The 14349-nt window shown below is 43.1% G+C and overlaps 1 protein-coding gene across 2 annotated transcripts in view; it reads left to right on the top strand.

Annotated features, from left to right (window-relative positions):
* LOC127052309 (acidic mammalian chitinase-like) overlaps positions 1 to 14349 on the top strand; it is a 23775-nt gene extending 9426 nt beyond the window's left edge. Inside the window, exons 1-11 of one of the 2 annotated variants that reach the window (XM_050955873.1) lie at positions 479 to 718; positions 2594 to 2649; positions 3079 to 3108; positions 4903 to 5104; positions 6160 to 6216; positions 7864 to 8029; positions 8301 to 8425; positions 8887 to 9010; positions 9159 to 9341; positions 9787 to 9903; positions 10684 to 14349. In XM_050955873.1, the coding sequence (XP_050811830.1) occupies positions 2625 to 2649; positions 3079 to 3108; positions 4903 to 5104; positions 6160 to 6216; positions 7864 to 8029; positions 8301 to 8425; positions 8887 to 9010; positions 9159 to 9341; positions 9787 to 9903; positions 10684 to 10818 (1164 nt within the window). In that variant the 5' untranslated portion in view covers positions 479 to 718; positions 2594 to 2624 and the 3' untranslated portion in view covers positions 10819 to 14349. Of the gene's footprint in view, positions 1 to 478; positions 719 to 2593; positions 2650 to 3078; positions 3109 to 4902; positions 5105 to 6159; positions 6217 to 7863; positions 8030 to 8300; positions 8426 to 8886; positions 9011 to 9158; positions 9342 to 9786; positions 9904 to 10683 lie in introns of those variants that run through there. The other variant, XM_050955874.1, reaches the window with a different exon arrangement.

Raw genomic sequence — 14349 nt, 5'->3', positions numbered from 1 at the left:
TACTGCGATACCCAGTGGGTTATGCTAGGAGCAGTGGGATGAAATGAAGAAAGGGAAAATGAATATCAGGACAAACTTCATGCCACTCTACTTCTGTAAATGAAAGGAGGCAGATAATTAGTAAGTGGGGCACTTAACCAGCAAGTAGCAAGACACACGGTTCCATTCTGCCTCTTTCTCTGTCTTGTCTGTTTATACAGTGGTTTCCAGGGCAGCGACTCTCTTACTATGCACCCAGCACAATGGGTTAGCTGTTATGGTAATTTAATAATAGTTTGCACTTTACCCATGCATTAATTACTAATGGCCCCATGGTACATTTCACCATGCTCTATGATGCCTGGCGAGCGCTTTGTGCTCCTTCTAGTTGCCTTATGCAATGTAAAGCTGTGGAGGAGTGAGTGGGCCGCTGGCTGGCCTGGTAACTGGGGTAATATTGATCATTACTGCTGCTCTTACCTAAGCTGGTGACTGTTTTAGAACAAGTTTTACCAGCTGCCTTCTTATGGCGCAATTCTGTTATGATTATTTCCTGAACACATTGGTCTGAGCCGGAGGTTTATGAGGAAAAAATTCAGGAAGTGGAGAGTTAACAAATGCGAGCTCAGTATATATATTGGTATGGGAGTGGATAATCATCCTGTATATATAATAGGCAGAGGCAGGTGGCAGTAAGACGCAGAGTGCTGCCCTGGATTACGCTGCAGGGATTTGCCAGGTCAGTGGTTGTGTGCAGGGCATATCAAGGTGGGGTTCATTTAATTTTAGCTTTGTTTTGTGAGTTGAATTGTAAGTTGTGGCAATGGGTCTATGTTGGGGATACAGGAGACTCTGGAAAGTTAACTTAAAATGCATGATTTATTTTATAGGTTTCGTTTTAAAAAGATTTTTTTATCAAGTGCTTTGAGAAAGTCCATGTATGTTTCTGATAACTGCACATTATGCACTTAATTTTATGTGTACATATGTAAGCGGGGGAATGGTCCCGCTATTGTGGGGAACTTTCCTGGCTTCTGCACTACCTCGGTGAAGTGGGCTGGCGAAAGGATCTGAGTCCTCGCTCCCACTTCCTTTACCCAGAGGCCTCCCTTACCTTGAGGACTCCCTTTCCACTCTCCTGTCTGGCAGAGTCCTCGTAACCCGAACAAGGCTGGGCCCAGGATTCCTGGGTGGCTGAACCTCCAACCCTGCTGTGGTCACCCAGGACAGGGGCTAGAGCGTCCCCAGTCTGGGGTACTCTCTTTGCACTGCGCACCTCCCTGACCCACTGATCACATCATACAATTTAAAGCAAATACAAGTTGTTTAATTAACAATTAATTTTAAAAAAGAATAAGGAAAAATGGGAAAGGTTAAAGGAAAACACATCAGCCCGCTCTGTGGCAGGGACCATCACAAACAGTGTCTCTGGACATCAGGGCACATCACAGTCTGTTCCTTGTAGGTCCCAGGCCTCCTCCTCAGGCCCTGGCTGTGCTGCAGGGACACTGCGGGTCAGACAGTTGCTCTGGTGGTGGCCATACTCTCCAGGCTCTGGGTGGCAGGACCCTTCTCCCCAGTGTCACCCCTGCTCTGTCAGGGTTACGATCCCCCTCCAAGTCTGGCCTGCAGAGCCTCTTGGCTGAGGCATCCCCCTGTCCTGGGCCCACTGCCCAGAGTCCCCCTCGCTCTCCCCAGCTGCTCACCACACCCAGCTCCGGACTGCTCCAGCCCCAGCTCCACACTGCCTCAGCGACGCTGCTGCTGCTCTGCCTGCAGCTCCCTGGGCTGCTTCTCTGGCCTCTCTGGCTCCGGTTGTTACAGCTCTGCTCCCAGGGCAGGTTTGCTCTGCAGGCTGCTTCTGTGACTCTCTCTCAGCTCTCACCTGCTTCCTGGGCTGCTTGTCTGGCCCCTCTGGCTCTGGTTGCTGCAGCTCCCCTCCCGGGGCAGGTCTGCTCTCTCTGGGCTGTGCTCTGGCTGTTTGGGCTGCAGCTCTGCTCCCAGCAGCTTAGCTTGGGCCCCTACTCTCGCCTTAGCTCGGCCCCACTCTGTCTGACCCAGGCAATTTCAGCTCACAGGGAGGACAGGACCCATCCTGGCCTTCTGTCTCTTTGATTAGCCTGCCCGCCCTGTCAATCAGGCTGACCTGGAGCATTGGCCTCTTGCCATTGTTCCTGGGGACTGTCAGTCTCAGGGTCCTGATTTGCCATTGATCCCTCCCCTTTTAGTGCTGGGAGCTAGCAACCAAAACACCCCCACTGAATGTTAGTAAGGGGATAACAGTCCCCTTACACATAGATGCTGCAGTTATTCCCATGTGTTTTTAAACAATTGTTAGCAGAGCACTAATATTTGTTCTTTCCTGTTTCAGTCCTGTCCGCACTAGGACCACGTTCTAAAACTTTACTCCATTATGTCCAGTTCAGCTCCAACACTGGGAGCAGTTGTACTGAGGATCACTGGAATCTCAGCTGCAGGGTCACCTACACTTATACAGTATTGAGAAGAGTTGCATGAAACACGGGCAGCTGCCTGGAACCCTGTCTACTCAGCAACTTCCATTGTTGCTCCCATGTTTCCTATATAAGTCTTCTGTCTTTTTTTTCATTTATAGGTAATTCCTGAAGCCAAAAGCTGAAGCTGAGATGGGGAAGATGCTGCTACGGGCTGGTGAGTAAATCTGATCCTTTCCCAATGACATTTGAACCATTATAGTTTGGGAAATCCTTGCCTAGAAATTGAAAGGTGCAGCTGAGACTCAAACAAATCTGTAGCCTTTCTAACATTGTGTTATGCGGGAGGTCAGACTAGATTTTCTAATGACCCCTTCTAGCCTTCAAAATCTATGAAACAGCAGCATCCTACATAGGGATGTTTCAGCACAGACTTTGCTCTAATGGATTTTGGCTACCTTATGCTTAATTGGTAAGATTTACCCATGTGCAGAAGGCCCATGTAGTACTTTGAGGGCACAAATGGGGGGTTTAAATGGTGCTGGCCCCTCTGCGCAGGAATGAATTTCACCCTAAGTGAATGGGTGCCAAGAGTACAAAGTACCAGACTGACTTTTTTTCTAATGCATTTTCATTTGGTTTGCAGGCTTGGCCATTCTTGTGCAGTTGCAGCTGGGTAAGAATGTCTTGTTCCCTGTTTGGGTGTCTGGGGGCCGATAATATAAATAGAAACAATGGGTCAAATCCCCAAATCCCTGTTCAGTTTTCACCCATTCCTAATACAGGCAAAACTGTCACTGAAGTCCATGAGAATTTTGCCTAAGTAAAGACTGATGACATGATTCTCTTTTCCGAGTGGTGCAACTCCATTGCCTTCAAAGAAGCTACCCCTGATTTACACCAGTGCGAGAGTAAAATCAGGTGCTGAATATAGACTTTAGGACTGGCAAAAGATGAGAAGGTGTTGCATGGTCTTGACAAAGGGTGGGGAAGCTTTTAAAATAACCCAGTGTTCCCACATGGAACGAATGTATGTATAACTTAGGGCAACTGGTGTATGTTTTACATGTTGGACTCACATGAGGCTTTTTATTGGATTATATATGATCTAATACAGGGGTGCTGGGGCTCTTTATTGGATTATATATGATCTAATACAGGGTGCCACACCCCCGACTTGAAGTAGCAGTAATAACCCAAACATTCCATGGTTTCCATCATCAGCTCCCCTACTATAAAAATTGTGCCAGCCCCTGATCATAAGAACATAAGAATGGCCGTACCAGGTCAGACCAAAGGTCCATCTAGCCCAGTATCTGTCTGCCAACAGTGGCCAATGCCAGGGGCCCAGGGGAAGTGAACGTAACAGGAAATGATCAAGTGATCTCTCTCCTGCCATCCATCTCTATCCTCTGACAAACAGAGGATAAGGACATCATTCCTTACACATCCTGGCTAATAGCCATTTATGGACTTAACCATCATGAATTTATCCAGTTCTCTTTTAAACACTGTTATAGTCCGAGCCTTCACAACCTCCTCAGCTAAGGAGTTCCACAAGTTGACTGTGCGCTGCATGAAGAACTTCCTTTTATTTGTTTTAAACCTGCTGCCTATTAATTTCATTTGGTGATCCCTATTTCTTGTATTATGGGAATAAGTAAATAACTTTTCCTTATCTACTTTCTCAACATCACTCATGATTTTATATATCTCTATCATATCCCCCCTTAGTCTCCTCTTTTCCAAGCTGAAGAGTCCTAGCCTCTGTAATCTTTCCTCATATGGGACCCTCTTCAAACCCCTAATCATTTTAGTTGACCTTTTCTGAACCTTTTCTCGTGTCAGTATATCTTTTTTGAGGTGAGGAGACCACATCTGTACACAGTATTTGAGATGTGGGCGTACCATGAATTTATATAAGGGCAAAATGAAAGTGGTGTCCTTTGTCTATATTGCCAGCCACACACGCCTGTACTAAAGTAACAGATGTCATAGTGTCTATGAGGATGAAACATGTGCGTCCTTTCAACTTACATTATCTGCTATTAGGTGGGAAGCAAGAAAACCATGCACAAGCACTGATGGGAATCTGGAGTATTGTCTCCATTTATAGTTTGGTGCTTAGTAGCCAAGGAATGTTGGGCCAGATTTTTAAAGGTATTTAAGCCAGTGCCTAAAGATGTAGAGAGGTGTCTGACTTCCTGGGAGTTGGGCACTTTGGAGCTTTTGAAAATCTTACTAGGCACTTAAATATTTTAAAAATCTACCCCCACCCCCGACATCAGCCGTTAATACAGCATATACAGATGAGATCATGGCTCACGAATTGTAACCATTTGATTGTGTAGCCATGCCATGTTTCTGGGGTGGCTGTCAGCCCATGAGACCACTAGATTTATCCCACCTATGATGTATTACTAACACCACTGGTGCCACTGTGTGCTCTTTTTAATTTTTTTTAAACCAGGCTCTGCCTATAAACTTGTGTGCTACTTTACTAACTGGTCTCAGTACAGGACTGGACCAGTCAAGTACACTCCAGAAAATGTGGACCCATTCTTGTGTACCCACTTGATCTATGCTTTTGCTGGGATGGATAACCATAAGATCACTACTGTGGAATGGAATGATGAAACCCTCTACAGGCAGTTCAATGCCCTAAAGGAGAAGTAAGTAACGTCTAATGTGTAGAGGATTTTAAAAACTAGTTCATTTAAAGTTGACCTATATATGAATAACGTGAGGTTTTGTGCCCCTTTTTGTTTTCTTGTGTTTCAAGTTTTTTTTCCTGCTTGTTTTTTATTCTTAGAAATAACCAGGATGTCAAAATCATATTTTCCCTTAGTTTTTAGTTGAAGGACTTTTGAGTCACTCAGAAATGTGGATTGGGAAATGGGTTTGTAAAATCTTTTTTTAAAAAGAGAATTTAGTTAAAGCAGCTGTTAGTAAAATCAAACCAAATCCAGAGTTTTATACATTCTGAGTACAAATCACTTTCCCTGCCAATTGAAAAATTAGTCTTCCCTGATATCTTTCATATTATAACCCTGCTGTCCACAGAGTTTCCTAGGATAGACAAGGGCCCCAACAACCAAGAAAAAACAAACAAAACCAATCAAAATGTAACCTTTCCCAAGAGTTTTGATCTTTGTTCATCAACAAGTAGCAAAGCAGGAAGTAAACGGGCTGTTTTCTTTACAATTCACTTGATAATTGTTGTTTAAAATTCTGCTTAAGGCAGGTTTAGATTATTCTGGTTGCCTCATCATACCCTGAAGTTACACAGTAAACAGAGAGAGGTTTGCTCTGCAAAATTTAGAACTGGGTTTGCATTGCAACCCTCACCAAAGAGGTGTTCAAATCAGGAGTTCCAGAAAGGCCCTTATTATGATATTCAGATCCAGACTTCAACCCTTCAGAAATTTTGGAGGGGTTTTTTGAGTTTCAGGCCTTTATTCAAACCCATCTCTAGATGTGTCATTGTTGAATCTGTGAATCCAAATCAATTTCATGCCAGTAGACTTCAGTGTCATGAGCAAAGGATAATGGGCAAGGTTCTGACCTCAGTCAGAGGGGTGTAAACCTGGAGTAACTCCACTAAGGAGGTGTGAATAGAGAAGATTGTTTACAAACTGCCAATAGATTTTAAAAATAAATTAATATCATCTTATATATTTTGTTCACTTAATCTTTTTTCCCCCCAACACTTTTTCTTGCTTTCTAGAAATAAGAAACTTGTCACACTCCTGGCTGTTGGAGGTGGAAGCTTTGGTACCCAAAAGTAAGAACTTTTCCCTTCATTTTTTAAGATGGCAGTGGTGATGGCAAGGAAGAGGGTCCTATATCCCTTTAACAGTTGTGTTGATTGTTTAACAAAGACAGTGGCAATCAAAATGAGGGAGTATATCGCACAATGTGGGATAGAGGACAAGGGGAACAGTAGTAATAACAATCATAATAATGCTTAGCTCATCAGAAAATTTCAAAATGTTTTACAAAAGAGGTGAGTATCATTATTCCCACTGTACAGATGGGGAAACCGAGACACAGAACCATGACGTGATTTGCTCAAGGTCACACAACAGAGCAATGGTAGAGTCAGGAATAGAACCCAGCTCTTCTGAGTCCCAATCCAGTGCTTTATCCATAAGAGCATGTAATTTCTTACTGCATGAAGAGGAAGGGTAATTGGCTGGACAGAACATTGGGCTGGGACTCAGGAGATTTGGGTTCTATTCCTAGCTCCGCCACTGACCTGCTATGTGATCTGGGCAAGTCACTGCCCTCTCTGTGCCTCAGTTTCCCTTAATACTCTTGGTCTGTCTTGTCTATTTGGCTTGTAAATTCTTTGGGGCAATGACTGACTTTTACTATGTGTTTATACAGTGCCCAGTACAATGGAGCACCAGTCTTGAGCCTCTAGGTGCTACTGCAACACAAATAATAATAATTATTATTATTCTGGAGTCTAGATAATGGGCTATATTTGGACTAGGCAGAATTTGATATATTTTTTAAAATAATTTTGATGGATAACATCAATGTTTATTTTTAAGACTTTAAAGATTTTTATCTATTTAAAATTTCAGAGTTGCATGAAATTATGGGGCGGGGGGGGGTCAGACAATTATTTAATGACAGTAGATGCTGAAATTCAAAATGTTAAAGCTTTACTAACTCTTAAAACACAAATTGTCAACATCACATGTCCTTATATCAACAAGTCATACCTGTTTGGACTATTCATTGGCTAGTACATTTGTAACAAACCTAATTCAGAAGTCTGAATCACTGGATTTTGACTTTTAAGAAGTTCTCCGGCAGCATTTTTCTTTCTTGGTCTAGCTGTAAATTTTGATTATTATTGCTGGAAACATTTTTTCATCAATTTGTGTGTGTATGGTGAAATTGTAAGAATGGCCGTACTGGGTCAGACCAATGGTCCATCTAGCCCAGTATCCTATGTTCCACCTGTGACCAGTGCCAAATGCTTCAGAGGGAATGAAAAGAACAGGGCATTTATTGAGTGATCCATTTCTTGGTGTCTAGTACCAGCTTCTGGCAGTCAAAGATTTAGGGACACACAAAGCATGGAATTGTTAGATGATGAAAAGAGGAGGGTAATGTTGCAATGATATGGAGGGGGAAGAGATGAAGGAAAAAGCGTTAGAGAAGAGAAATCTGATTACAAAAACAATAATAAAAAGCATTAGGCATTAGCAGAGAGATAAGGCTGTCAAGGTAATAGCTGGCATGATGGAAACTATGGGCCAGGTCCTCAGCTGGCGGAAAACAACATAACACCATTGAAGTCAGTGGAGCTACCTTGATTTACACCAACTCAGGATCTGGCTGTCTGGAAAGACTGGAGGACCAAAGGTGGATGGGGCTAATAATGCAATCGTCAGACAAAAATTATTTCTTCCAGATTTACTGCCATGGTTTCCTCGTCTGCTAATCGCAAAACATTCATCAATTCGGTGATTGATTTTCTCCGCAAGTATAAGTTTGACGGGCTAGATCTTGACTGGGAATATCCTGGTTCCAGGGAAAGCCCTCCAGAGGACAAGCGTCGCTTCACCATTTTGGTTCAGGTACAAGAGTACTATCGAGAGCCTGATCCAAAGCTCATCAAAGTAATTGAAATGTTTTAGCTAATTGCTGATGTGTAGCCCTGTAACTTATCAGTTGTGCCTGTAAAGTGCTTGTTTTGACATGAAATAAAGGGTGATCACAGACAACATTAGGGTTATTCAAATTATTTGCAGATGTTTGCAAATTAAAAAAAACGGTCTAATTCCCATGAGATGGTTCTTTATCTCAAGTGAACAAGACTGACCATTGCTCTTTGTTTTATACTTGTAGGAAATCGTAGCAGCTTTTGTTGAAGAAGGACAAAGAACAAGACGTGCAAGGCTGTTGGTTTCAGCAGCTGTGTCTTCCAGTAAGGACACCATGGATGCTGGATATGAAGTTGCTGCACTGGGGAGGTAAGTCAAAATGATTTCTGCAATGTGGCTAGCAAGAACATAAGAAAAAGGCTGTGCTCTGTAGGGTCCATTGGCTTGATTTTAGATTTACTAATACAGTCCCAGTAGATGTCATTCGATAATAATCCTGAAGGTTTGTCTGTCTTGCTCTTCTTTCCTATCCACATTAAAGAATAATCCAATGAAATCAACCTCAGGGTTAATTCGGATCCTAGTCCAATTTTATCCAAACCACCAAAGTTTGGGAGCTTGGATGAAAGGTTTCAGTTTAGGCCCCTCTCTACATCAAATGGTATAATCCAATATCTAAGGATGATCCTGAAGGACTTGCTATCTTTATCACAGCCTAGCTTGTCCTGTACTTCTTTAGTTTGGGTGTTCTTAAGCCCTTCAGAGTGAAGAGGTCTTAGTCTTTTAGGAGATTGATTCATTACTGTGGCATTTGTTTTGTTTGTATTTAGGAGTCTTGATTTTATCAATGTGATGACCTACGACTTCCATGGAAGTTGGGCATCTGTCACAGGACACAACAGCCCCTTGCACAAGGGCTCGGATGACTATGACAAAGTTCCCTTCTACAACTGTGTAAGAAAACAAATAACAATACAGGGCTAGATCCAATGACCATTAAAGTCAATAGGAATCTTTCCACCAACTTCAATGGATCAGGCCCGGGGTTGGGTATTTGTGTGGGGTAAAATTCATGTCACTGTGAAGGTTTTTCTCCCTACAGGAATATGCTATGAAATACTGGCAAGACAATGGTGCCCCAGCTGAGAAACTCATTATGGGATTCCCAACGTACGGACGAACTTTCAAGCTTTCTACTACAAATACTGGGGTTGGTGCTCCGGCTTCCGGGGGTGGATCTCCTGGGGCCTATACTGGTGAATCTGGCATCTTGGCTTACTTTGAGGTAAGCATTTCAAGCAAATCATATCTATTGCTGGTTCTTCCATGGCCCCAATTACCATAGTGTCCGAGCGCCTATCTTTAATGTATTTGACCACCCTGTGAGGCAGGGCAGGGATATTATCCCTGTTTTCCACATTGGAAACTGAAGCACAGAGAGATTTGCCCAAGGTCACGCCAGGGAGTCTGTGGTGGAGCAGAGACTTGAACCTGGGTCCCAAGCCAGTGTGCTAACCACTGTACCATCCTTCCTCCCTACAAGATTTATAGAGAAAACTTGCTTTTTATTTTATACATTTCTTGTATGTGACAGACATTTGTTGTAATGGACAGGACTACAGATTGTTTAAAAGTCATCTCTTCCCCCCAGACTTTCTGTTTAAACTAGAATGTATCCTCACATGTAGTGAATCTGGCTCACTGGCTGTTAATGACTTTCATTTACACAGGTTTGCATGTTCTTAAAAGGAGCCACCACCAGATGGATTGAAGCACAGAAGGTCCCATATGCCTTCAAAGACAGAGAGTGGGTCGGATATGACAATGTGAGAAGCTTTGAGATCAAGGTGGGTTCTTGTCATTTTCATGAGACCCTCATTAGAGAGCCTTGGAAACAGGAACATACAAGTGTGCCTTAGTAGATGAGACAAAGCCAACTTCTGGGCAGAGGCATGGGGCCAAATCCTCAGACGATGTAAATCAGCGTAGCCCCCTAGACGTCAGTGGAATGAGGCCAGTCTACACCAGCTGCAGATGTGGCCCTCTGAGCAGACCTTGTTAGGAACGGAGTGGTATGGCTCACAAAGAAGACTGAGAGCTCAAGTGGAGACATTACGTTTCTTCCTAAAGTTTATATAATTGAAATTGCACTAAAATACTATAGAAACCTCTATGGAGAAATGAATTTCTGCACTGGCAAGGCCTGCACTGTGATTGGTTAAACAGGCACAACTGGAAATAACAAGGAGCTTAGAGTAAGATTCACCTGTTCTTAACAATCCCAGGTGGCTCCACCACACAAGGATGATCCTATATATATTCCACTGAAGTCTGCTCGGTACATTCTTGCTGCGCTGGGCACATATGCAGCACACATTGGGGCCTTTTTGTTTATGACTGTCAATGTATTTGCATGGGCCATCTGCTTAGCAGATACTATGCTTCCTCTGAAACAATTTCTGGTTATCTGATATCAATGGAGACAAAGTTAGAGATGGAAAATACCTCTGAAAGGTCATCTGAGCCACCCCCTTCCCAATTCAGTGTTGTTCCCTAAAGCACATTACTACATGCCAGTTTTAAATAGCAAGGGACGTTGCACATAGCTGTCTGTTCTTTTTCTGCAGACCCAGTTCCTGAAGGAGAAGCACTATGGAGGAGCCATGGTTTGGGCTCTTGGCATGGATGACTTCACTGGCTCTTTCTGCGGTGAAGGAGCCAACCCTCTTGTAGGGAAGCTGAAGGCTCTCCTTGGAAACTGAGAGCCAAATCATTGGACAAGGAAGGAGCCTAGCAGGGAGGGAAACATCATATTTATTGTCCAGGGACCTGATCCAATGTCCACTGAAGTCAAGGGGAGTTTTTCTATTGACTTCAATGGGTGTTGGATCAGGCCCTAGTTGCAGAAACGACTAAAATCTGTTTTCCCTAATCTGTTTTTTTTTTTTGGATTCAGACACCTGTAAATAAATTCTGTGCTGAAAAAGCTGCCACTGTGTACCAGGATGCAAGGGCCAAGCCGACATTCTGGCTGTGGAGCAGAAGTTACTGCATTCAGTCTGGTCCTTCAGACCCATTCCATATGCTGCCATAGTCTACGTATGAACCCTCTCATGAAACAGTAGAGATCATTCTAATTATGTGTGAAATATACCAAGAGAGACCTAGCTCCAAGCCTCTTTGTCCCCAAACCTCCAAACTCTGGTGAAATTCAACATTTAGATTTAGCCCATATCTCTGTAGTGGGTCAAACCAAACCTATCAACAGCCCAGAAATTTGGGGTATCGAGAGGTGGGACCATGTTCCAGAAAGAGTTCAGGTCTAGGCTTTCACTAGATCACATAGTCTGGCTAGCCCATTTCAGTACTGCATTGATTCTGAATCTTGGGATTGCATAAAATATGCTGTGCACATTTTGCTTTGGAACCCCGATTTAATGTGTCTCAAAATGCTGTAGCATTCCTATAGTAAGCACTCTTGGAGTCCCCTCGGTTATAAATAAATGCAACCAAAAGCAAGACAATATTGCCTTATTCATGAGAGTGATTTGCTTTGTGTTTGCGGCACCATATGAATTCCCTTCAGTTTTCCTTCAATACTACAAAGATGAGCTATTTTATGATTTCATCAGTGCCTATTGCAGGGTGTCTTGCACCTTCCTCTGAAGCACCTGCTGTACTGGTCATTGTTGGGGACAGGATATTGGACTAGACGGGCCGTTGCTTACGTCTGACTTTCACTTCCCAGGTCAGCAGGCTTTGGGAGATCAAGTTCCCAAGCCCAAAGAGGATGAGTCACCTTTATGCAGCTGTAAAGCCAGCTGATTTGAATGAGAAACAATTATTCTGAAAAAAAATTGGTTTCTTCCTCACCTGAAGGACACAATTAAGCCTAGTGTGGGGAAATAAGACTTATAAGAAGCTAATGCTGGGATGAGTGATAGGTGAGAATAGTGGTGCTGGAGGGTTGGTTCTGTGCCCTGTCAGTCAGGAATAATAGCTTATGGGGAGAATGGAGAAGAATACATTGGGTTCATGAACATTACTGATACAATGCAAATTCCAGCCTTGCTTCTGTAGATATTTCTTCGGGGCTCTGGAGTGTTGTTAGCTTGGAAGAAAATCTGAGCAGCTTTTTAGCACACTACCTTGTCTCCCAATGGCTGGCTAGTTCTTCTCCAGTGAATTCATCAATCATTTTCTAAATCAAGTTCAAATACACAAGAGGGAACCTGGGCCTTTCAGATAACAGCATTTGCACAGTGCTGGCACAGTGTCTATGCCAAGGAGGAGTGGTTGAGAGAGCAGCTAAGGGAGAGTCCAGTGGCTGTAGAGATTGGGCCATATGTAATCTCAAGGTAACAGTTTACTGTTCCCATGAAGGTCACTTGCATTAGTTTTTGGCATCCTGTGCATTATGGTGATACTGTATTGATCACCCCTCTATAGAAAACCTTCAGCTCTTTCTTATATAACTTGCTCAGGTACACATATTCAGCACAAGCAAATAGAGGCAGATAGGGGTACCGTTGCTTTGGGGCCCACACATCCCATACAAGTTCTGCAACTCACAGGCCACCTGTATATCCCTCTCCAGTGGTAGGCAAAAGGGGAGGGACAAAATCACCAGTCGAGACCTACTTTTGCAGGAGAACTGGAGTGGGAGGAAAATGATGGCTTGATACCATCTTTCTGGCTACATGGTGGCAAAGTGTCAGGCTGTTTTTTGACGATATTTGTCTGTTATGTCTTATGTGATGTTTCTGTCACTGGTCGATTTACTATTATTATTTATTTTATTACTCTTATTTATAGAACTGACAATTTCTTTTTCAATTTTCAAAATTAAATTCAAAACTTCAAAAAAAATTTCAATGTTTGACAAAATGTCCCAGGAATTTTCCCCTTATTTCTTCTGACAAGCTGGTCAAGAAATTTCTAAAATTTCAAAATTTAGAATTTATGAATTTTTAAAAAACAAATCAGCAAAAATATTTTGGGAAACAATTTTATGACATTTTCCCCCATTTCCCCTCCCCCACCGATCTCTGTGGATTTATAAAGTTCCCTCTGTCCAGTAGCCTGGGATACTGAAGAGATAATTGCAAGCCAGTAATACCTATAATCATTAATAATATAACTCCACCATACCTGGTCCCAAGCCCAATTGAAAAAGGAGGATGGTGGCATCATCTTGTCAGCTGGCTATAAAAATCTGCCATAAACTGAAACTATGAGTCCTCAAGAATGAGGGAGTGCAGGGTCAGATGGCTTGGTCGTGGAATGCGCTGTCCTGACAATTGTGTGGGTAAGAGAATCCAACAGATCAAGACCAAAGGAAAAAGACCAGAGGGCAACCCACGAAGAAGTGATGGAATGTCATAGAGAAGACATGTTAGCATATGATGTGACTGAGGATCTGTCATTGAACAGAGCACTCTGGCAGGAGGGGGTTTGTAGGACGGACCCCATGTGATGGAATTAATAGAAGGGAGAAGATTAATAACACAACTGAAATTTCATACAATCCAAAATATACTAAAGATCAAATTGATGTGGCATCATCATTACAAGGAGATAGAAAGAGAGCTCAACACAGAGGCTAGCAATGATACAAACAGAAAACACATCTGAAAGGGAGTTTTTTCAGAGCCCTCTAAAAGCAGGGAGGGACCATGCTCTGGTGGAAGTAGCTTCCACGGTCCAGGGGCCATCACAACTGCTTGGCCACGTGTTGATGGAGAGCTCCGCAGTGGAAGCCCCAAGAAGTAAACACTGTTAGAGAATAGAGAGCTTTTAGGCTAAGGCTCACGGAGGTCGGGTATGGTCAAAAAGGGCATAACGAGAACCAATGGATGGAAGCTGAAGCTAGACAAATGCAGACTAGAAATAAGGTGCAAATTTTTTGGAGTTTTTAGTTTATTATTTATATTACGATAGCACCGAGAGGGCCGAGCTGAGATCGGGGCTCTGCAACACATATCCATAGTAAGGGACAGTCCCTGTCCTGAAGACCTGAGAAAATGGACAAGACAGTAAAAGATGATCATCCTCATTGCACAGATGGGGAAACTGAGGCATAGGGAGATCCCATAATTTGCCCGAGGTCACACATGGAATCTGTGGCAGAGCAGGGAATTGAACAAAGATCTCCTGCATCCCAGTCTAGCTGTAGGCTGGGAGAGGATGGCTCATGGAGCTGGCTTTCCACAGGACAGAAGGAAAGATTTTGCCATGCATAATGTGTTTTAAAACTGACAACCGCTGTTCCAAAAATCAAAAACATCCAGTTT

Source organism: Gopherus flavomarginatus, chromosome 5 (genome assembly GCF_025201925.1).
Source record: "Gopherus flavomarginatus isolate rGopFla2 chromosome 5, rGopFla2.mat.asm, whole genome shotgun sequence".
Taxonomy (NCBI): Eukaryota; Metazoa; Chordata; order Testudines; family Testudinidae; genus Gopherus; species Gopherus flavomarginatus.
This window is presented reverse-complemented; position numbering and strand designations above follow the sequence as displayed.